Here is a 22,417-nt window from a genome sequence, read left to right on the forward strand (position 1 = left end):
CTCCTAACGCGAGTTCATATCGGTCTTTCCCTCCCTCACCCCTGCGCTCGACCGTCTACTGGGCTATGCGCGGTCCATTTTTCACTGATGGACCATATGAATGTTCCCACACATGGGTTGTTGCTTGTTCGAAGCATACCTTTGTCAAGGACATTTTCTCCAACGATTTCATGTCTGGAGGACACGAATCTAGACCTCACGAAGACGATGACGGCGAAAGGTCCCTTTGGGCACGACGTTAATTTCAAGGTTCAAGGTGCATATTTCCCTTCTTCCAAGCCAGGCCTCGTGGTTCTACGTGCTAACAACATATCAGGGTATGGTGCTGAACAGCCCATTGGTCCGTCAAACCCGTAGGAAGATCAATCACCTTGCTCCGGTGATTTCGCCTGACATGAACGATGCTCATATCTTATTCACCAGGCCTATTATAAACACGAGAACACTATTTTAATGCCAGCCTCTCCTTTGGGCATCGGCGCTGCCATTGAACTGCTCATGATCTGCAACAAATTCAGAAATCGCAGTAGAGTTCCTGGGATGAATTGTCAGCATGTTTTTTTGTAGCTTTGACAGCTTTGCACTTACCGAGCGACATATGATTTCTTCGTGATTATAAGCGACAAGGTATCTTATCCAGTTCTGCTCTAGACCTTCCGCAGTGGTCGGATGGGTTCCTCAACAAAGCGATCTTTGCGTCTCGGGTAGTTGGAGTCGCTGCTGCCAGGGCCAATATCTTGATCCATTGGAATATGCGCTTCATAGACAGACTCGCTCATCCGACGCGGCCAACTAATCAGCTGGCGACGTGCGTGTAAGATGTAAATCCAGATTGTGCATATGTATTGCTGATGGTTGGACTCAAATCCATTCTAGCCCAAATCCCTCGCACCTTAATATGAAAAGGTCAGAGGGTGGGCATAGAGCCGGCAGCTTCTCTCGTGAGGGAGAAAATCATTTTCTCAACATGCTTAATGCAACTCAAAACACCAGAATTTCGAGCCGGTCCTGCGTGCTGTACCGAGTTCGAAAAGCCTCCAGATTCAGCAATGCCTGCAGCGGTTGAAACAGTTCACGCATGCCAAATATATTCCTCTTCTTCTCGTCACAATAAGACCCATCCACCACTATCCGCCGAACACTGCCTGGCTTGATTGCCCCGGCCGCTATCACGTCCATGATTCTTGCAGGTGTCCCTATGACAATCCCCACTTTGTTTTTCTGCATATATTCCACGTTCTCCTGGAGTTTCATGTGCTTCGCAATAAACTTGGCCACCTTGGACTGCTCTGAATTGAAAACGCGCAATTCTCTGTAGAGGTCCGCCGCCCGTATTCCCGAAGGAGCAATAACGAGCGTGTGTGGCGCTGCCTCGGCGTCGCACGCAGTCAAGACTGTTTTGCCATTCTCTGTGAATTGCTCAAGAAAAGCCCCGAGTCGGCCAGTGCTATGGATTCCGGCGAAGCTGGTGGTATCTCGGAATGCCTTTGTTGGGAGATATTGTTCTTCTAGCTCTATAGAGCTGCTTTTCGGGTTGTGCTTTCGCATCGTCTTAGCACAATGATCGGCGAGAAGCGCAGGATCCATCATCGCAATGGTCTCATCGACTTCGGTAGGCCTGCGAGGAGGAGGAGGTTTCGAGGCCTGTCGCTTCGAAGAATGGTCATTCTCGGTTCCGTCGACGTTTTCAAGGCTTCGCTTCTTACTGCCCTGTTCGCGAGCACGATTTTTTGTTCTTGACATTGTGGAACAGGTATTGGGGTGTGGGGAAGGAGTAATTCAATGCGCGTTGAAGAAAATAATTGATTTGGGCACTCGATTTACAAAAGTCGCATATGACGATCGATTAGTGGGGCGAGACCGAATAAAGTAAGTATATTTATTAGTCCGGGGAAGACATCGACATGATCAACTTCGTGCAGAGTGCGAGTCACCGCGCTGCTCTAGGATAGATAGATACTTTATTTGTTTTGCGCACTTCCGCAGTTTCATTCTTACGACCCAATGCTATTTTATGATTCCTCATGATTCCGTATCATGGCTGAATTAGAGCTCGCGGAAGATGCATACCATCACACGCTGACTGCTCGTCCTTATTTGTTCCCTATCGATGGCCGTGATGACAGATTGGCAAAGATCGTTTCACACTTACCTGAACTACCCGTTGAAATTCGCTGGAGGATCTATGAGCACGCCTTTTGGTCAAATCGCGTTTTCGTCTCGAGCACATCCGGCTGTTATTGTGCCTCCGATTCCAGAGGGCCATACCGAGCAGATCACCAGTGGCTGCTGAACGCCGACATGCCTACCCAGGTGCGCCACGAGGCACGAAGGGCCTTTGTGCAGCTAGCAATCTGGGAGATCCATTGTCAGAAAGCTCTAGATGTGTTTACGAATAGGATGACCGCCTTGAGGCTCGTTGAAGGCGTTCGCCATGTGCGACTAAATGTCTTTGAGGAGGAACTGAATTGGGAGCTGGATCTGAGACCCTTTCGAAACCTGTCGACCGTGACGTTTTCCCCGTGGCAAAAGGGCTGGACGCTTACCATCCCTGCGCAAGCAGATTCAGAGCTGCTCACAGACGGAAATATCTCGCGACTTCTATGGGAAGTATTGCTGTCGAAGCCAGCCTACAACGCTCTCTTGGAAAGCCTAATGCAACCGCGAAACTACGCTACGCTTTTTGTTTTTCCAATCCGATATCATCTACCTCCTAATCCAGGTTCTGGAGCAACCCTGTGGCAGTTAGATGTTTGGCGAGCCCATCTGGACACAGGAATCATCGATCGAACTTGGCGAGAGGTTTACCTACCGCAAGAAGCAACGTTAGATTGAACTGGGACAACCACTTTCGTTCGAGGGAGGCAATGGGCCACGAGGAAACATTGGCCTGTCTCATGTCGATGTTGAAAACGCAGTCCATACCGATACCGACAGGAGATACGATGCAACAACTATAATTACAATGGCAGTGGATTGCCTATGAGATATGCTTGGTTATCTCATGTGCGCCGACCGGAGTGAGCGAGACATTTGCTGCGGAAATGTCTCTGCGCAATTTCGGACTATTCACGAAGAGTCGTGTGCCCCTATAAGTCCTAAAATTCTACAGAGAACAGATATGACCATCGTAAATCTGTTCAGGAGTCGTTGTTGATCACCGCTTTCCGATGTCAATCCACTATGAAGACCTCCACCGCCGTCACACTTCTTTACCTTATCAACCACTGCTACCTGTCCCGTTGTCATGCCACGGTTCATGCAAGTCGAGAGACCACGTTCGTCTGTCCCAACGGCAGTAGTCTCTGTCTCTATCTAGCTGGGGCAGGGTGCGTCAACTCCACAGCTGGGGATACCTGCTGTGTAGATGGTAGCGGTATATTGTTCTTCCTTGCTTGCTCAACATTATCAGCTAAAAATTCATCGCTAGGAATTTGTTCCGGTGGCCTGCAGTGTGGAACTGGAGTGGCTCTTAGTCGATGCTGTGAAGTGGTAAGTGCTCAAAACGAGGAGAAACCAACCTTGTCAGCGTGCAAAGCATCGGTCTCACAATGTGAAGGGAATTACTCCGACTCAGTGTGCGCAGGCTACACTCGTAGGCACCGCAATAACGGCAGTGTCCCCGATCATGAATCCCCAGTCGCCACCAACAGCCGATGGGTTCAGCAATTATGAAGCATTATGCTTGACATCTGTGGTGTCTGCGATTGTGATTGGAAAGTTATTGAGGATGTTGGTGTGAATCATGTACCTAGCCTAGATTGTCCATTCCTGAAATACGTGTACAGGCTTGGACGGGACATATCAACCACTCTGGCGCAGGGTAAAAGGCCAAAGGAAATAATGTTAGCAGATGCGAATGAACTCCAGCGAATTGATTCATGTACCATCAGAATCCCACATGTAACCCTGACATTGAAGGCCAGCAGCTCAACTACCACGGTAGCATACTCTAAGACCCCAAACTCAGGGTTCCTCTGCTACTACCTAAACTACCTAGGTACCTATTTGGCGGCTACGAAAAGTCCGAGATTCAGCCCACCAAGCCCCGCGGTAGGATAGCGGGGATGCCCTCTGGAGTCTGTACTTGCCCTGGTAAAGCGGCCCTTCTTACAGCCCGAGCGAGGCCTAAAAGTGCAGCTACTCTAGGTAGAATTCCTCCTCAGCCAGCCTTATAAGGCTCAACCATGCCGAGGTCCGTATTGTACTCGTACTCCGAATCGTCCCACCTGCACTTGGTCCGCCCGTGTTCACACCGAAGCCTGCAACTTTTTTTATTATATTGCCGAGTAAGAGAAATCCAAACCCACCGAACTGAGCGCGATTCTCGGTCAGCCGGATCGGCAACAAGAATGCAACAAGAACCAGTAGGCCTTGGAGGTTTCTGAGTGCAGATGCCTCTTTACTCGTGCCCAGACGACGAGACCTTGTTTGATTTTATGGGCGACTGGCTGGATTGACCGAGGCCGTCGACTATGGCGGCACCAGAGAGACCGTCGATGGACGTCGACATTGAGGATACGTCCGCAATCATCGACGGCGATGGCCCTGGCCGACCTCCTCGTGCGCCTCCTATTCCTGCATCTGTCAAGATCAACGTCGAAGGCGCATTTATCGTGGACGAAGATGCCAGCGGCAGGAATGGCGCAGGCAGCGAGTTCGTCCATTGGGAACGCAATGATATCCGACTTCCACACCACACGGATGTGGTCAGTCATGTAGCTGTCGATGTATGTATCCAGACACTGATGACACCTATCCATTCATCTCCTGACCTCTGTTAGATTGGCGGCTCTTTGGCAAAGCTGGTTTACTTCTCCCGCGAACCTGGTTCGACCCATGGCGGCGGTCGCTTGAACTTCGTTAACTTCGAAACCGATCGCCTCGACCTCTGCATCGATTTCATCCAGGAACTAAAGCAGACTCATTCAAAATTGAACGGTTCTGCTCCTCATCAACTGTGTGTCATGGCCACCGGGGGCGGAGCATTCAAGTTCTATAATAGGATGAGGGAAGTATTGCATGTCGATGTCATCCAGGAAGATGAGATGGAATGCCTCATTATCGGTTAGTTACTACTGTCTATCGCATGCCTGGGGCATTGCTAATCAAGGCTCAACAGGGCTCGATTTCTTCATAACGGAGATTCCTGGCGAAGTCTTTACCTATAGCGAAGACGAACCGATTCAATTTGTCGAGGCTCGTGCGGACGTCTACCCCTACCTCCTTGTCAACATCGGGTCTGGTGTATCCATGGTCAAGGTGTCTGGTCCCGGTGAATTCCAGCGAGTTGGCGGAACATCGCTAGGAGGCGGCACCTTTTGGGGAATACTCTCTCTGCTCACCGGGGCGCGAACATTTGACGAAATGCTCGCCTTGGCAGAAAAGGGCGACAACAGCGGCGTCGACATGTTGGTGGGGGATATTTATGGCACAGGATATGGCAAGATTGGCCTCAAGGCCACCACAATCGCAAGCACATTTGGTAAAGTATTCCGGATGAAAAGGCTTGCCGAGAGAAATGCAGAAGACGGAGAAGGACTCTCCAACGGCGATCCGCACGACGAGGATGAAGGCCGCGTGCAGGGTTTTAAAATCGAGGACATGGCACGAAGTCTCCTCTACGCTATATCTAACAACATCGGACAGATTGCATATCTGCAATCGGAAAAGCACAACCTTAAACACATATATTTCGGGGGATCGTTCATTCGTGGCCACACCCAGACCATGAACACCCTTTCATACGCCATCAAGTTCTGGTCCAAAGGCGAGAAACAGGCCTATTTCCTGCGACACGAAGGCTATCTTGGGTCCGTCGGAGCCTTTCTCAAGAGACAGCCGAAGAACTGGGGTCGGCGGAATAGTCTGGAGGACCTCAAGCTGGGAAGAGTGCTGTCAAAGGAATGAACTGGTATTCTGAAGTCAGCCTCAACATCAAAAGACCTGAAACCGGCGTCGCACTAACCGCTTGAGACTGGAACGTTTGATAAGAGCTGAGCAATGAGGCTAGTAGCCTTGAGTGAGACCGGAAGCACAGAAGAAAAGCAAGTCGAAGTGACTGTCAACCCAGCATGATAGAAGCCATGGCTCCGACAATGCGACTTCGGTATCTGTTCCTATCTTTGCGACTCGGAGTTGGTTATTTTCACTTTGGGTTGTCGCGAACATGGTGTTGGTGTCGGTTCATTGGTCGCTGTGATGGCACACTGTCACTGCGAGCGACATCTCAAAAGTACTGGGCTCGAGTGAGCCATCTCCTCAACACTTCCTTATTGATCACAACCCCTTCGGTCTCTCAGAACATACTATGTGAGTGTCAGACAGAAGGATGCCCAACCTCGATGCAAATTAGACGACTTCAAGGTATAGGTCCGCTGTGAGGATGCTAGAATCGATGCAGCAACAAGTGTCGGCAAACGATCTCGCCCGTCCCGCGGCCCCCTTTCACTTGTGATCTCCCGGCCAGGCGACGCTCTTCTTCTGTAGGGGGAACAAATCATGACAATTGATAGACTGTGTGGAGTGCAGAGGCTTGTTGAAGTTTCGTCTACTGCTGGCGGGGTCGGTCAGTCTGGGGTTAATTTAGGTCTGTGCATCGCATGGCTTGACCATGTGCAATGACGGATGCACGCACAGGTAAAGAGGCAGTACAAGTATGAAAAGTGATCGCACCTATTCCAGGTGCCTGAGGTAATTTTGATACAGAATACAAAAGTATTCGTACTACCACGACTAACCATTTGCTAGTGGTACTCTGGACTCGTGCTCGTACTCGTACACGTACTCGTAGCTGGCCCCCACAGGCTTGGTCCTTGTGGCTGGTGAAGTTCCTGCTGACGTCAACTTGGTGAGCGCAAGTCTCGCTTTGTTTTATTAACTCGGTAAATGGCTAAACAAGCCTATCGGCAACCATGATGCGACTGTCAACAACACCACCACCACCACTACTATCCGCACTCCCGTTTCGCTTTGCGAACTTACGCTCGCTTGTCGCATCCTTCTTGTCGCCAGTGCTTCGTCGAGTGATTGCGATATCATTCGTATTGCATCCCGTTGCGACCTGAGTTTCATCGCTGGCAAGCCCTTTACCCGTTCCAAAAACAAAAGCCTTACACAGTATTAGCGCCTGCGCATGGGTTTCGTACTACGACAGCGAACATCAACTATTTTGCAGCCAACGTCGCTCACTGAAAGTGCGCACTTTGCAGGGAAGAGTTGGTAGTCCTTGTAAGATTTTCAAACATGGTACGCGCGCAGTTTGGAGTTGGGTTGTGCGAGAGACGGAATCGCTGATAACGAGTCTGACAGTCACCCCATCCGAACCCGGCGTCCGCCCTCGATGCCGTAACGCCCGTGCTCGTTGCGAGACAGGCCACGACGACCATTGTCACCAACTCCTCGCCATCCTGCTCGGGCCAATATTCCGGCGGGACCCTCGCCGGCGCCATCCTCGGAACTTTTTTCGGGACAATTCTGCTGATATATCTATTCAATTCGTTAAACAACAACAACAGAAGAATAGGTCGGGAAGAAGTCGTGGTAGAGAGAAAAGTGCGGAGCAATGGCAGCAGAAGACGGCGGAGAAGTCGAAGTGGCAGTTTGTCGAGTGTACGAAGGCCGAGTAGGGTATACTCGACTGGTGGTTGATGACTTTTACTTTTGCCTCCTTCAGCGACACGACTAAGTTGTATTGGACATATGAATGAATGAGGGAAATGTTGTACAGATATCGGGCAGTTGCGCATATATTTTACGAAGGGTCATGGATTTCAGCACCAGTTATAATTCACTGAGACGCTACGTATGTCTGGGGACGTCAAAGTGGTTGTAAACAAACACCATGCTATACTGGGAGGCTGTGGTAGCTACGACTCCGGATGGTGCAAAGAATACCTAGGTACGGGGGCCGAGTCCGTTATCATATCACTATAAAAGTGTCTCGAGTGCGACACAGTACCTGGCAAGGTAGTATTGCTCGATATCCCTCACCATCCGCCCATGTCGAGTATTGGAAGAACTCGAGTTTGCGGATATGGGATCTGGTCGCTCGCCATCTCGCCAGGTGCTGTGTTCACACCCCAGGTACGGGCATCCGAGTGCAGAGTACGCACTCACTACCTCGCTAACATATTCCGTACGAAAAGTGTAGAAACATAAAAGTATTGTGCTGACGAAAGACTGCTTTGTTCAGGGGAACTACTCTCGAGGTAAGGATGGACAATCATGTGCCTTGTAACCATGGGGGACCCTTGCCACCGCCAGTGCGAAGACGGGCAAGCAACGAGCCGACCCAGCCTCGTTCAATACTTCACCCTAGTAAGCAGCCCGCCTGACCTTCCGGTCACAGTACCGAGTACACCTATTGTATCATACCCAGGCACGGGCCACCAGAGTCACCAGCGTAGCCCTGCCGAGGCCATTCCCGGTGATCCTGCCTGCGTGACTCCGGACTACAGTACATTCCAGATTCCAGCTTCAATCATCCTTATCATCGTCTAATCTTCGTGCTCGTATTGCACGCGACTTCAAACCTTTCTGCTGTTCATGCTACTCGTGTTGTTTTAGGCCTGGCATAGACCATCCGTCTCTGCTCATCAGGGACCACACAGCTCGACTGCCGGACGAAACACCGCCCAGCATGGCGACCAAAGCAATCATCCCCATCCTGGTGGGAATGATGTTACTGACGGGCTGTGCCAACACAATCCTCACCAAGTATCAGGACCAACAATGTGTACGCAACTGTGACGATGAAAATCCGCATCACCGCAAGACCTTTGAGCAGCCGGTTATCCAAACGTAAAGAAACTCCAGACTCCGGAAGGCGGAACCGAACCTTTGGCTGACGAGATAAACAGTGTACAGATGTTCATTGGCGAAATGGGCAGCTGGCTTGTGATCCTTGGTTTCTTCCTATATCGATACTTTATCCTATCTACCCGCGAAGCTCCTCTGCTCTACCAGCCCGTGAATACCGAGGAGCGAGAAGAAGACGATGACGACGACGTTACCGTGCGACCGACCTCGAGAAATGCTCCAAGCCCCGCGTTGAAGCCTCTCGTGCCGAATGCTGATGATCGAGTTCCATTGATGGGTTGGAAAGTGACACTGCTCGGACTCCCAGCTTGCTGCGACATCGCGGGAACCACACTCATGAATGTCGGCCTGCTATTTGTGGCCGCCTCGATATACCAAATGACAAGAGGCGCACTGGTGTTGTTTGTTGGTCTCTTCAGCGTACTATTCCTCAAGAGAAGACTCTACATTTATCACTGGCTGTCGCTCGTCATTGTGGTGGCAGGTGTCGCCTTGGTCGGCCTTGCTGGCGTCATCTCATCTGGTGACCAGAAGGCGTCACCTCCGCAGGATCCGAAGGAGACACTCTTTGCTCTGCATCTAGCGGTGCGATCTGTGGCTGCCCAGGCTGCCAGTGCAGAAGTCCTCAAGACTGTTGTCGGTATTCTCCTGATCGCTTTTGCTCAAATCTTCACCGCGACCCAGTTCTGCCTGGAAGAGTGGATTTTGGAACACTACGCACTCGAGCCACTCAAAGTAGTCGCTTGGGAAGGGCTATTTGGTTTCATTGTAACTGTTGTTGTGCAGGTAATTCTACATCTCAGTGTCGGCATTACACCATCCGGGAGGCAAGGGTTCTTTGATGCTGAAGAAGGTTATCGACAAATTTTCACCAACAGGGCAATTGGAATATCGAGTCTCGCCATTATGGTGTCAATTGGCGGCTTCAATTTCTTTGGACTATCTGTGACGAGGAGTATCTCGGCAACATCTCGTTCAATCATCGATACCTGCCGCACACTTTTCATCTGGCTCGTCTCCCTCGGGTTAGGATGGGAATCATTCAAATGGCTTCAGGTGGCTGGATTTGCACTCGTAAGTGGCGAAAAGCATGCATGCGAGCTACTGCAGATAACTGACAACGTGTAGCTTGTTTATGGTACCTTTATGTTCAACGACCTCGTGAGGCCACCTATCCGAGCTCTACTTCCAGGAAGGGAGGAGGAACCATCAGAGCACACTCATTTGCTCCCAGAAGAGCCAATCGAACATATATAGCTCATCAATCTAATCCCGTTCCCCATCGAGATCTTCCACTTTCCCTTTGCATGTGGGATCCGATCAGTTGGCCAGATCATTGACAAGCCTAGCCCCGATAAGCTGATCCGGCCCAAGCTCAGCATGCGAAGACTGTACATATTTGTGAATTGTCCGACCTTCCACTCGACGCGAGTCTTTCAATAGGGACACTGATTCAAGTCCAAAAAGGGAGCAACACTGCAGGCTGCATTCTGGTGAGACGAGTTCAAATAAGACGAAATTTCTCCTACAATCGCCCCCCTTTAGGAATTGACCTGGTTTCGCGGCACGTTGTTTGCGACACAAGGGTCCAGAGCTGTGCTTCCACCATGCAAGGCATGACAATTAGAGACACTGAACTTCCGTTTAATTTCGACGATGGTGTCTACTGCGGTGCTACTGCTACGACTGATCGACGCTTGTCATCGGATGTAAAGTTGGCTTTTGACGCAAGGGATGCGTCTCCCACACTAGAGACACACTCAAACTGGCCGGATCCAGCTCCCCCCCTCAGCGGCGGGATGTTTTGTGTACCACGAGATCCTAGATTTGACGGGAAATGCAAGGGCAAACATGAAATTATGTCTGAGACAGGCGGCTGGTCGCACGGCTAACTCGACCAGACGCCATGACAGTTGAATTTGCAACACACGATGCGCGTTCTATATCGACTCGGCGTTCATGGCATTTCCTCTTCCCCTGCCTCCCCTGTTCCCCCCTCGACGGGCACTTTTTATCTATACTGAATCATTTCCCACATAGGGACAACAATGTACACATCAGGTTCTACATCTCACATGACTCTTGAGTCGCCCTCGAACCTGCCTCATGAATTATTTGGCCAACAGAGCGTTCATCCCTTCGACACCTCGAGCACACCCTCCGACGTGCGATGGTCACCGGCTGCAATTTTCGAAGCTTCTAGAGCGAACTCGGTCGGTGAGATCCAAAGCAAATGGACTTCAGGCCCGGTTTCGCAGGATGGCGACCGGATCATCAGTGCCCCCGATCAAAGCTCCTTTTCCGGCCAAATTGACGCAAACTCCGCGTACGAGCGATGAACAGTCACCTGCAACGCCGTGCTCGAGAGAACTTCGAAGATCGGGCACAAGCTCTGATGACCTCCGTGGACTTGCGCGACAGCATGCCGCCAGTACCGTCACGTCCCCGCTTCCGAGTCCCATCACGCACGACGCAAAAGACGAAACGGACTCATACTTTGGATTTTCTCATAGTCGAGCTGCAAGTCAGACCTTGAATGATGCTGTATTGGACAAGTTGCAAATATTTTCATATTATTGCAATGAGGAAGATACCATCAGTACGACCGGAGATTTCATGTGTGCCGAGTCAGTGACGGACGACAAGGCCGATGACAATGATGAAAGTACTGCGTCCGACTCCTTTCCAGTCACCCCCATCGATCAGACATCACATGCCTTTGTCTGTTCGGACGAGTCGGGATGGCTGGCGAATACAACATCTCACGATGAGAGACGCAGGCGGTTCAAGGCAAGGTTCTTCCAAATCGTCGAGCACCCTTGCAGTCAGGATGACCCAGAATATGCGGACGGTCAAGTTGTGAGTACAAGCTCTGTCTTTTGATGAGTGAGGCACGATCTGACGGTTCATAGATGGTTGCAACTGTACTGGTTGGATCTGGCAAACCAAGAATTGTCCAGATTCAGCGACCAGTGTCCCGTCGCAAGGGATCAGCACCGACCCCTGAAATTTCCCAAAGTCCATCGACACCAGTACAATCGACGGTTGAGATCTCTGCCTTCAGCCCCTATGACACTCCGGGGGAGGAGGTGGCGACACAAATGACTCAGCCCAATTCTCTTGCTGCGACAACATGTATTCCGTCCGATGAGGTCCAACTGGCGCACTCTTCGGGACAGCCAAGGCCTGTGCCTGCATCTTTGAGTAACCCAAAAAGAAGACCGATGTGTCACCAGTCCCGGCATGGCGTCTGCAATGTCGCCGGCTCGCAAATGTCGCCGTGCTTGGCGGATCCATTCACTGTGTCCGCGAGGAGGTGGTCGACGTGCTCAGAGTCATCGACATTCATCAACCCAAGGAGGCACGAACGAGACGATCGACTTGATCTTATCGTCGGCCAGCCATCATCCCATCTGTCTTCTCCCACCGAAGAAGTGGCAACACGGTCGAGGTGCCGAAAAATGGAGAGAATCCTCAGGGCCGTCACGCAGGCCATTTTCAATTACCCTGATGGAGTGCCACGGCTTGATTCATCATCCGTGCTCGAAGTCTGTTCGCCGGACGTGGCAGACCAGACTTATATCGATACACTCGGGAAGATCTTCCCAACGGCGCCCGACACGTTATTGTCGAGTCTCGTAGCATGGATTCTGTTTGATATTTACTTTACACAGTTGGAGGACGCATCTGAGCAACCCGGTGTGCACGGAGGAGGAGGTCGAGAAGAGGTGGTGGTGCACCACAATATGAATGGAAATACAAATATACAGCGGATCCCGGCAAAGGCGAGAGCGATGTTGGGTCTTGATGACCAGACCGGTGATTCCATCCCCTCCGTTTGCTCGACCGTGCACGGTCTAGGGAGCAGGGCTAGAACTGTCCATACCGGCATGGGCATTGTAAGTCGGAGGCTGATGGGAGCTCTGAGAGGGTCTTGGGACGAAGACATTTGGCGCTCGTTGAAAGTGTTGGTCGAGGTTATCGAATCTGGTGGGTTTCGGTCATCGTTTTGAGACCACCGTTCACGTCAGGGAGTACGGATAGTAGTTGCATCCTTCCGATATGAGATGATGGAAGTATCTGCATTGTTTTTTTTTCGGCCCCTGTTCCAACACCCGAAAACAAAACACGCACTCGTATGTGTTGGATCAATTCCCTGATTGACTCTCTCATTATGATTCCTCTGGATTCCGCCTCGGGTTCCTCAGTGACAAGTTGACCTCGATGTCGGTTTGGTTCAAGGCCCAGGCGTTTTCGACCTTCCACTCCCGGTCTGGGTGAGTCAGGGTCATGTTGAACTTCAAAAGCATGGCCGGGATGAGTTTGTGAAGTTCCAGGAGGGCAACGTTCTTCCCCAGGCAAGATCTTTTCCCGGCACCGAAAGCCAATAGACTGTGCTCCATTGATTTTGTCGATTTTTCTTCCGGGGTCAACCATCTGGTTGGGTTCCATCGTTCTGCGTCTTTCCCAAAGATGTCGGTGGATCTTTGAAACACCCAAGGGTTGATGCCGATTATCGTTCCTGGGGGTAAGGATGTCGTGGTGTTGTCTTCGTGCCGGAGTGTTAGTCCTTCGGCGGGGACGACTCTTTCCAAGGGTAGTGACAAGGCAGGGTTCATCCTCAAACCTTCCTTGATCACCGCGCAAAGAAAGGGCAAGTTTTCTTGTGTCTCGACCCAAGTCGGGCAAGGCACGGAAATCTTTTTGTCTCTGGCGGCAGCATCGAGTTCCGATTGTAGCTCCGTCAGGGACGTTGGATTCTTGAGTAGATGATAGAAAATGGCTCGGAGTGTTGAAGCTATCGTGTCACTGCCGGCGTTGATGTTCATCTTGATGGAGAGGAACAAAAAAGAGGTAAGCTGGTATTCATGAAGGTTGGAATTGAGCAAAGATGGTGAGAAGCACAGTGATTGGGATTGCTTGAGGGGACCAGAGGAGGAAGGAATAATGAGACGAGGGTGTTTTGGTTGTTCACTTACGAAAAGGTAGGACAAGATTTGACCATCCGACAAAGCTTCGTCGTGACTTTCCATTTGCTCTTTTCGTACTTTGAGAAACCTCGTGAGGAAATCTGGTCTGTTGTAGGACTCTCCTCCTTTTCCTTTTGGGTCTTGTCGGTTTTTGTCGTCCCCACCAGTATTATCCTGACCATCCAAATCCTCGAGACGTTCCTTGAGTAGACGTTGAGCAAAGATCAGGATTGGTGAACTGACACTCTTTCGAAAGTATTTGACATAGATTGGGTTTTTACCCAGCAGAGTCTCGTCCAACCACGGCATCTGACCCAACACGGAGAAGTAAGAAAAATTTGCTCCTATGGCCGCCATGATGTTGTCGACGTCGGTGCCAGACTCAATAAAGCCCAGACGTCGACTAAAAGTCAATTCACCAATGACGTCGAACGCGAAAAACTGTAGGTATCGAGCGAGGTCCAAAGACTGGGAGGGACGGGATTTTTTGTCGCCTGTCGCGCCACGGGTTGTGGCAAACCTCTCCTCCAGGGCGTCCAAGAAACACACGGTGGTCCTCTCCACCAGCCCTTCGTATTCCACCAGGGTGCTCAAGGAGTAGGCGTGGGCGATGAGACGTTTGGACTTGGCGTGAGCCGACTCGTCGGTCTCGGCCACCAGACTCGCGGCTCGTCGACCGTTGACCACGTTCTGAAAGACACTGTAAAAGTCCGACTTCACGAGACCCTTGCCGATGCCGTAGATTTGAGGGACATAAGTCCGCGACCCGGTGACGGAGACGTAGTTGGGACCCAGGCGAACCAAATCGCCGTGCTTCTTGTGCAGCGCCAGATGGACCTCGTGAGGTCTGCGTCGGTACACCAACAGCGCTCGGTACGCGTCGGTGAAGCGCGCCACGAACGGACCCGGAATGCTCGACGTCAGGAGGAAATAGTTTTTTATCAGTGTGTAGACCACAATGGCCGGGATCAGGGCGAGGGCCAGTGAAACCAACATAGTGGTTGTCGTTGCGGGCTTTGGTCTTGACTCCTCGGTTATGATGGAGAGCTTGGTTCCAGAAAATGGCGGTCGAAGGCGACACCAAGAGAACTTCACTTTGATTGCTGCTTGATCAGTTTAAAGAAGACCACATGTTGTGTGCAGATATGAATATCTGGCTTGGTGTTTTACGGAGTATCTCATAGGTTTACTGTCAAAAGCCCAAGATGGATTATCGGCGTCTTTCCGCTCCCCAATGCCCGACAAACCGGATCTCAAGGGCCAACAGCAACGCCTATAAGGTCAGAAACTACGGGGAATCAGGGCAAAGATCGATGACTATCTAGGTATAGAACGTGGCTCGGGTATCTGGCAAGAACCGGTACAAGGCACTTGAATGCGGAAGGGCTTCCGTCTTCAACGGTTGGCATCGGAATACATAGGTGCTTGTCGAAGGGCATTTCCACACGGGAGACAAGCCGATCCAACCGAGAGGCTCTACGTAGTCTAGGAAGACTTGTAACGTCAAGCGGATTTGGTTCACTTCTTCTGCGATTCTGTGCCAGATGTACATCTGAGAATGTATATGCGAACTATGCTCAAGCAAGATCATGGCTCGGTCCAGTCGACCTGTTCCGTCACTGGCGCCCCTCCTTCTTTGGTGTAGGATATCTTCAGACGCAATCGGAGTTTCGGAGGCAGGGACTAAGATTCAGGGTCAGCAGTAGATACAAAGAAAACAGTCAATAGATTAACTCACTCCAGTCGCTGCAACGACCTTCATGGCTTGCGTAGCTTCGTCACCACCAGAAAGGGTGCTCCGATTAATGGCCTGCAGAGTCAATTTCTGACTCTTCGGCACCGCCGCCTGGAGGCCCACGCCCGTCATGCTCTCAAAAGATGAGTTGTTCTTGAAGCGAGCGACGATCTGGGCCCCAGAACTATTCTTCGATATCTGCATGAAAACCACCAGGTCGTTCTTATTGTAAGCCGGATGTGCCGGTGGACCTGAAGGAGCGGGACTGGCAGCCTTGGCTGTACCATTACCAAATAAGTCCATGATGGAATCGGTGTTGGAAGTTGGTACTGGACTTTTGACTTGCGGTGGAGGGCTCGAAACGGCGGGTCCACCACCAAGAATGTCGGCAAGGAGGTCTGCAGTTTGTTGCTGACCGTTGAGTGTAGCGCTAGCACTCACTGCTGGTACATCCGAACCGCCCATAAGATCCAGAAGCATGTCTGATTCGGTGGTCTTGGATACCTTGGTGTTTGCTTTTGCCTTCAGCGTCTTTCGTTTGTCCTTGGCTGGGGTAGTCGCCTGTCCAAGCACACGCTGTTCCTCCTTGATTTCTGGTGGTGGCATTCTCTCCAAGACACCGCGACGTATGGATTCATATCCGAAGAGATTACTGTACTCCACCGCTCGTTGCTGGATCTCGACACTTAGATCAGACGTCCTCGATTGCATCAGTCGTCGTATCCTCTCAATTTGTGACTGATCGGTTAATCTGGTGGTCAGTTTCATGGAAGACGTGATGATAAATTCAGTCACAACCTGATTCGCATATGTTGAGTTCAATATCGTGTAGTAAAGGTCGACAATATCGCTTTCCCTGACTTCCTTCACCAATTCTTCCTCTTCATACGACCCCCCTTGGAGGAGCGCGTCCCCAAACTCACCAATGACCCAAACCCCAGATAGAGTCAAGGCTTCCTGGGTGATGTCGGCCTTCAAAGCCGAGTACAACTTCTGGACCGAGTATGATTGCTGGTCGGGTGACGTAGCGATGAGTCGGATAAAGGATGACAGGATTTGCTCCCTCACGTAGTTGCCGGCTAATTTGACCACTCTGAGCATGGTGTCGATATGCCACCGTTTGTTAGGAGCGAAACGATCAGCAGCAATCCCAATTTGTGTGGTGATGACGGACTTGAATTCATTGTCCGCAACTTCCAAAAAGGCAAGCAATTCCCGCACCAGTACACGAACATTGTCTTCCCGAATCAAAGTGAAGCTAAGATCCAGAGCTCGTCGGCGAATGGAAATATCTGGGTCTCTCAGACACTCTAGAATGGTGTTTCGGTGCCGCTGGACTGCATTCGGCTCAATCGCAACAACCTTGATCAAAGTATTTAATGCAACATAGCGAATGTTGTTGTCTTTGTTTGCCAGGAATTTTCCCAAGATATTAACCCCCAGAACGCGCAGTCCGGAGTCGGCTTCGATATCAAGGATGGTGAGAACGGACTCGTACAGAATTGCATTTCCGACATTCTTGGTAGACTCGGTGTTGGTGGCTACTTGGGCCAGAATGTCGTTCATCAATTCACTCGTTGCAGCATCACCTCTCCCAAGTACTCTCAGCAATTGCAGGATTTTGACTTGCAGAAACGGATCAGTGATGCCGGAAACATCGTGCTCAGGAGTGTAACCGGAGCTGGTCAGACTTTTCAATGTTCTAACAAGGTGAGGGACAACAGGTCGGAACATCTCGACCAGGCCTTCTTCACCCTCTGCTTCATCAAATTCACACATGTTAGCGATCAGGGTAATGCCGCAGAGCAAAACCCCGTGATTTCTGTCCTGTAGAAGCAATTTCGCCTTTTCCAAAAAATGTTCCTGGAGGTCTGGAACCTTGCGGCATATTTTCATTGCGCATAAGGCCGCTTTTCGACGAATGTAGGGGTTCCCAGTCGATATTAGCGTTTCAATCTCGGGGAAGAGGTCTCGGGACATTTCGATGGACGCAATGTTTCCAAGGGTGCAAAGAGCAAGGCCAACAACATATTGGTTGGAGTGGTTCAGATCGCTAGGGCAAGTTAGAGATACCGGAGCACGAGAGCTGTGAGAACTTACTTCTTCAACGAATTCGTCACTAAAGTCAAGACCTCCTGGTTCTCATCCAACAAGAGCATAGTCCCCAGGTAGCCCAAGCGTTTGTCCGCGAATCGAGGGGAGGCGAGTAGTTTGAGGCATTCGATCTGACCGAAATGTGTACGCTCGCCGAGCGTGAAGAGGTAGAGAAGTTTGGCGACATTGTTCCTCCTGTTAACGGTCAGATTTTGTCTATGGGAAATACTGTCGCGTGTAATGACCTTATGTTTGAATCGTGACTTTCTTCGCGGAAGCTGGCTCGGATTGCTGCGCTCTCCTTTTGAACGACGGCTCGTTCGTCGGCGATGGTCTTTGACGCTCGCACATTGCGAATGAATTGCTTTACTGAAGAAACAATCAGCTGCTGATTCGTAAGAACATCTACAAGACTTACGAGAGGTCATGTTGTCCCGTTGCGCTGACCCGGAGAGGGGCCACGTTGCGGTTTCAGTGGCTCATTGGAAGCGGTATGGAGAGGAGGATATGAGTAGAGCGAGATTAGTTCTTGTGACCACAGAGACCGCTTATGGCATCGCAAATTGTATTCAATTGGGCTGCAAATGATTCGACAAGTTTAATCGTTCTAAGCAAGAGTCGATGCGCACGAGGAAATGATGCCGGCGCAGGTTCTCGTCCTGTCCAATCGGAGCGCATTATTGTTTATCCGCTGCGAGGCTGCGTTGAATACAACATCTACTCTGTTCACTCTGTGTCATGCCAGAATTAATCAAAAATTAGATTTTCGATCAGACCAAATATGCAGAGACAGTTGCATTCTCCAGGCACATTAGATATTATCCAAGCATTTCATACAAAACATTCATTCATACCTCCAACGCACGTTTCTTGTCCTTCTTAATCTTCCTTCTCCAGCCATTAACGTCTCTCCCTCCCTCGACATCTCGCAACGCATCCATCTTTGCTTCTGCCACGTCCTTTAATGTCCGACCTCGGACCACTCTGGTCTCGATGTTGACCCCTTCCTCGGTCCATTCTTCCATCTTTGCCCCTATGTACTCTTCGATTGCTAGAACTAAAGCCACGTCCCGCTGGCCGATAAAAGTAATGCTCGTACCTTGCCTTCCCGCTCTTGCGGTACGTCCAACGCGGTGCACGTAGTCTGTTGGATTTCGAGGTACGTCGTAATTGATGACGATATTAACATCTGGAATGTCGAGGCCTCTTGATGCGACATCTGTTGCGATGAGTATACGAGACTTCCTTGCCCGGAAATCGGAGAGGTTGCGATTCCGTTGGATCTGCGCCAACTCAGAATGTAACGAGGTGACAGGATGCCCTAGTGAAAGCAGTGTTCGATGGAGAATGTCAGCAGTGGCCGTCCTATTGACAAAAATGATGATGCTCGGCTCAGGCACCTTTGTGAACGAAGGCACCGAAAGTAGTACGTGTAGAAAGGCGTCTTTGTGCGTCATGGGAGTTTGAAGGTAGGTTTGCAACAGGCTTGTGGGAAGTAGACTGGACGCCACGGAGGAGTCGGACAGGTCTGTGACCTCGGAAACAAATACAGGCAGCCGGTCCTCTGGGCGTGGCAGACCTTTCAAGGCACGAACTTCCGGGGTAACTGTGGCCGTGAAAAGAAGCGTTAATCGGGAGGAAGCCGGCGGTAGCGCAGTAAGGCAGGTGTTGAGGTCTGGTAGCATTGAACCAGGCCCAGGAGCAAGCAATCTGTCGGCCTCATCCAAGACTACTGCTTTGGCGCGCTTTAGCCCGATGACGGTCTCGTCACCAGAGTGCAGGATATGATCAGCCAGCCGACCCGGTGTCGCAACAACAATATGCGGACGCTTCGACAGCGCCACAGCTTGCGGCCTCATGTCACTGCCGCCAGTGATCAAGACCGTCTTCAATCCCTGCGGTGTGCCCAGCGCCTGAAATTGTTCGTAGATCTGGAGGGCAAGTTCTCGAGTTGGAGTGAGAACAACGGCGTATATCCCAAAGGGATCTTCTGCCCATCTTTGTAGAATAGGAACTGCGAACGCCACCGTCTTGCCGGTACCCGTCCTCGATCCTCCGATGCAATCTCTTCCTTTCATTATTTCTGGGATACAAGCTCGTTGAATTTCTGTAGGGTGTTGAATTGCCATCGCGGCCAGTGAATGTGTCAACCATGGCGCAACATTCAGGCTCTCGAATGTGGTCGAGGTAATTGGTATCGAGTGCAATTTTGGCACTGAAGAGTTTCTAGTGTGTGTTGTGGGAGGTTTCACTCTCGACAATGAGACTGGTTCAAGTGTGGTTCGGATTTTGTCGTTGTCGAGGCCGTGGTCGTCGTCGTTGTTGTTGTCGTCAGTGTCTATCGAGATGCGCCGTCGTTTGGCTGGAGGTGTTGGGAAATCTCCATGGTCGTTTGAGTCAGAATCGCTGCTGCTCGATGCGGAGTCGCTGGCAATACTTTCCGAAGCCTGCAATCGTGCCATGGGAGACCAAGTGAGGGTGTTGTGTTGTAATGTGCTGGCGCGCAAATTGTTCTACAGTATGCATGCCAGACCAAAAAAAATACCGGCTCGGATAATTATTTTGTTTTCTCCGATAGGAAAGCCATCTCGTTCTCGTATAGTTCCCGGAATTAACACTGCTTATTGCCGGCGATGGATACCAGGCTCGTTTTCTCTGTTCTTGTCGTCCCTGTAGTCAACTTCGAAGACGATAAGTCTCTTCAATCTTACGTGCTCCAAGGAACGAGTGATCCCTGAAATATTTGTTCAAAGTCTGTGATCTCATCTTAGGTCCTTTGTTGAAGAGAAGCCTAATAGCGCATATGACTTTCCCCAGTGGAGGATGTAAGACCTGCAAGATCAGGCGAATCAAGGTGAGTCAAGCCGTCTTCACAAGGCTCTGTCGTTAATTAGCGTAGTGCGATGAAACACGACCGACCTGTCAGAGATGTCTGAAGTCTAGGAGGATGTGCTATGGAATGGATGCTCTTTCTGCCGTACACAATGAAAATTCCTATGCCAGTGGGGTCAAGAAGCGCCCTCGAGGCCCTCGGGCATCACTCCAGAAAAGCAGCACCATCGGCTTCGAGTCAATGCTGTCCGGCGGCTGGGTCGAACTAAAGACACGGGCCATGCTATATTACTACAATCACTACCTAAAGGCTCCGAGAGATACGCCGAGGGTCCTGAAGGCCATTTCAGAGGACTACCTGCTTGCGTGGATCCCCAAACTCGAGAGCCCTATCATTGACCTTGCCGTTTCTTGCATGGCACTGGCGGTATTTTCACGGAGATACAAGTATCAACCAGCTGCGATTGAAGCATCCTTGAAATACCACCAGCTTCTGCAAGTTGCGCGGACTTCCATGCCATCCCTGGTAGTCAACGACGTCGACACTTGCCTACTTTCAATTTTTTTCATGAGTCGGTATGAAGATGTAGTGCACGATGTAAAGGGGCTCGATCAACAAATTACTGGAGCGCGAAGCCTCCGACACCACGACGGCGCACTGTCCGTCCTGAACATGTGGAAGCACTGTCTTAGTGAGGATCAACCAGCAACTGACATCATGAAATATACACGACGTGGAATGATCAAGTCTGCGCTACTCAGGAAAAACGGCTTACCTGCATGGATCACTGAAGGCAGCACGTTTGGCGAGCGCGGGCTAGAGCTTGAATACGACCGTATTATAATTCGACTGGCCAATCTCCGTCATGAGCTTTTTGAATCTCTCAAAAGTCATACCGAATCTGATCGTACAGACGCGGAGAGATTTGCGCAAGAAGCGCGGGATATTGACAAAACCCTAGAACACTGGGCATTGCATTTCCCTAGCACCTGGTCATATCAGCGGTACACTCTCCCTGATCACGGCCAATTCCCAACCTCCAATTTCTTCTCTCCTACGGTCCATAGCTATTCCAGTCTCGCCCATGCCGCGGTATGGAATCAATACTACTCGACTCGGATGCTGTCGCTCAGCACGCGTATCAGGGTTTTACAAAGCAATCATTTTGGACACGTAGCTGCTGTGGAACGCGAAATCGCCGAGTGCGCAGGATGTGCCGAAAACATGGCCTTGGACCTTGCATCCAGTCTGCCATTCAGCCTGGAAAGATTCAAATTGGAAGCGCTCGATGTTACCCCTACGCCTGAATCCCCCGTGATTCGTGAATCGAAGGAAGATATCAGGCCCTACTTTATCTCAATGACCATCTGGCCTTTGTCACTTGCAACAAACCTTGAGAATATTCAAAATAGACAGGTCTTTTGGCTTAGAAGTCGGCTTGCAGACCTTGGAAGGATTTCGGGGTATGGAATGCTCGAGTCTATAGCCACCACACCATGGCTGAAGCTCTGACCTCGAAGATCGAGAAAATCAGAGTGGATGGATCATGACTCCAAGGTTCCCGATTAACTAATCGGCCTCCTAATCGGGGTGATGTGATGTCGCCTTACCTCACCTATATATATTATTATGACGACGTCTACGCTATTTGACGGAAATGAAATGACATTATGAAACACGCCATCTCGCCACCGAAACCCGGAACATGTATTCCGCATGGAATGTGTTCCTACGAAATGTTCCTATTTTTAATATTCATGATAACATACGCCGTACACGGAATATGTCCTGATACTGTCTGTCACCTGGACCCCGAGGAATCGGGAGCTCATCATCAGCAGAGATTCTTCCTCTCTGCTTACTGAAATCTCCTTTTCAGACTCGGGGACTATGCGGGAAATTATCTAGATCCCGAGGCTCGATGGAAAAGCCTCCGCCCACTTAGGCTGGTCATTGTGCCAATCC

General features: G+C 50.6%; 9 protein-coding genes across 9 annotated transcripts; 5 read left to right on the forward strand and 4 right to left on the reverse strand.

Moving 5' to 3' along the window:
* Positions 1–212: 212 nt before the first annotated feature.
* Positions 213–1,778, reverse strand: PV06_04087 (uncharacterized protein). Its single transcript, XM_016404935.1, has 2 exons — positions 589–1,778; positions 213–535 (listed from the first exon to the last, which is right to left on the reverse strand). Exon 1 carries the CDS (start codon positions 1,741–1,743, stop codon positions 982–984), a length of 762 nt encoding a protein of 253 aa, XP_016265940.1. The 5' UTR covers positions 1,744–1,778; the 3' UTR covers positions 213–535; positions 589–981.
* Positions 1,779–4,242: 2,464 nt separating this feature from the next.
* On the forward strand, positions 4,243–6,694 carry PV06_04088 (pantothenate kinase). Its single transcript, XM_016404936.1, has 3 exons — positions 4,243–4,730; positions 4,785–5,067; positions 5,123–6,694. The coding sequence occupies exons 1-3, from the start codon at positions 4,476–4,478 to the stop codon at positions 5,908–5,910; spliced, it is 1,326 nt and encodes a 441-aa protein (XP_016265941.1). The 5' UTR covers positions 4,243–4,475; the 3' UTR covers positions 5,911–6,694.
* Positions 6,695–6,891: 197 nt separating this feature from the next.
* PV06_04089 (uncharacterized protein) lies at positions 6,892–8,173 on the forward strand. Its single transcript, XM_016404937.1, has 2 exons — positions 6,892–7,248; positions 7,312–8,173. Exons 1-2 carry the CDS (start codon positions 7,246–7,248, stop codon positions 7,648–7,650), a joined length of 342 nt encoding a protein of 113 aa, XP_016265942.1. The 5' UTR covers positions 6,892–7,245; the 3' UTR covers positions 7,651–8,173.
* Positions 8,174–8,641: 468 nt separating this feature from the next.
* Positions 8,642–10,077, forward strand: PV06_04090 (uncharacterized protein; the record flags this gene model as incomplete). The annotated part of the gene is made up of 3 exons (XM_016404938.1): positions 8,642–8,802; positions 8,862–9,894; positions 9,949–10,077. The coding sequence occupies 3 exons, from the start codon at positions 8,642–8,644 to the stop codon at positions 10,075–10,077; spliced, it is 1,323 nt and encodes a 440-aa protein (XP_016265943.1).
* A 588-nt stretch (positions 10,078–10,665) lies between these two features.
* PV06_04091 (uncharacterized protein) lies at positions 10,666–15,036 on the reverse strand. Its single transcript, XM_016404939.1, has 2 exons — positions 13,800–15,036; positions 10,666–13,649 (listed from the first exon to the last, which is right to left on the reverse strand). Exons 1-2 carry the CDS (start codon positions 14,784–14,786, stop codon positions 12,993–12,995), a joined length of 1,644 nt encoding a protein of 547 aa, XP_016265944.1. The 5' UTR covers positions 14,787–15,036; the 3' UTR covers positions 10,666–12,992.
* PV06_04092 (uncharacterized protein) lies at positions 10,927–12,833 on the forward strand (the record flags this gene model as incomplete). The annotated part of the gene is made up of 2 exons (XM_016404940.1): positions 10,927–11,679; positions 11,733–12,833. The coding sequence occupies 2 exons, from the start codon at positions 10,927–10,929 to the stop codon at positions 12,831–12,833; spliced, it is 1,854 nt and encodes a 617-aa protein (XP_016265945.1).
* A 27-nt stretch (positions 15,037–15,063) lies between the features above and the next one.
* Positions 15,064–18,222, reverse strand: PV06_04093 (uncharacterized protein). Its single transcript, XM_016404941.1, has 5 exons — positions 18,038–18,222; positions 17,865–17,988; positions 17,626–17,814; positions 15,529–17,578; positions 15,064–15,473 (listed from the first exon to the last, which is right to left on the reverse strand). The coding sequence occupies exons 1-5, from the start codon at positions 18,045–18,047 to the stop codon at positions 15,378–15,380; spliced, it is 2,469 nt and encodes an 822-aa protein (XP_016265946.1). The 5' UTR covers positions 18,048–18,222; the 3' UTR covers positions 15,064–15,377.
* Positions 18,223–18,370: 148 nt separating this feature from the next.
* On the reverse strand, positions 18,371–20,150 carry PV06_04094 (uncharacterized protein). The gene has a single exon (XM_016404942.1). The coding sequence runs from the start codon at positions 20,079–20,081 to the stop codon at positions 18,468–18,470; it is 1,614 nt and encodes a 537-aa protein (XP_016265947.1). The 5' UTR covers positions 20,082–20,150; the 3' UTR covers positions 18,371–18,467.
* Positions 20,151–20,566: 416 nt separating this feature from the next.
* On the forward strand, positions 20,567–22,123 carry PV06_04095 (uncharacterized protein; the record flags this gene model as incomplete). The annotated part of the gene is made up of 1 exon (XM_016404943.1): positions 20,567–22,123. One exon carries the CDS (start codon positions 20,567–20,569, stop codon positions 21,962–21,964), a length of 1,398 nt encoding a protein of 465 aa, XP_016265948.1. The 3' UTR covers positions 21,965–22,123.
* Positions 22,124–22,417: the final 294 nt, after the last annotated feature.

The sequence above is a fragment of the Exophiala oligosperma genome, assembly GCF_000835515.1.
Source record: "Exophiala oligosperma strain CBS 72588 unplaced genomic scaffold supercont1.3, whole genome shotgun sequence".
Lineage (NCBI taxonomy): Eukaryota > Fungi > Ascomycota > Eurotiomycetes > Chaetothyriales > Herpotrichiellaceae > Exophiala > Exophiala oligosperma.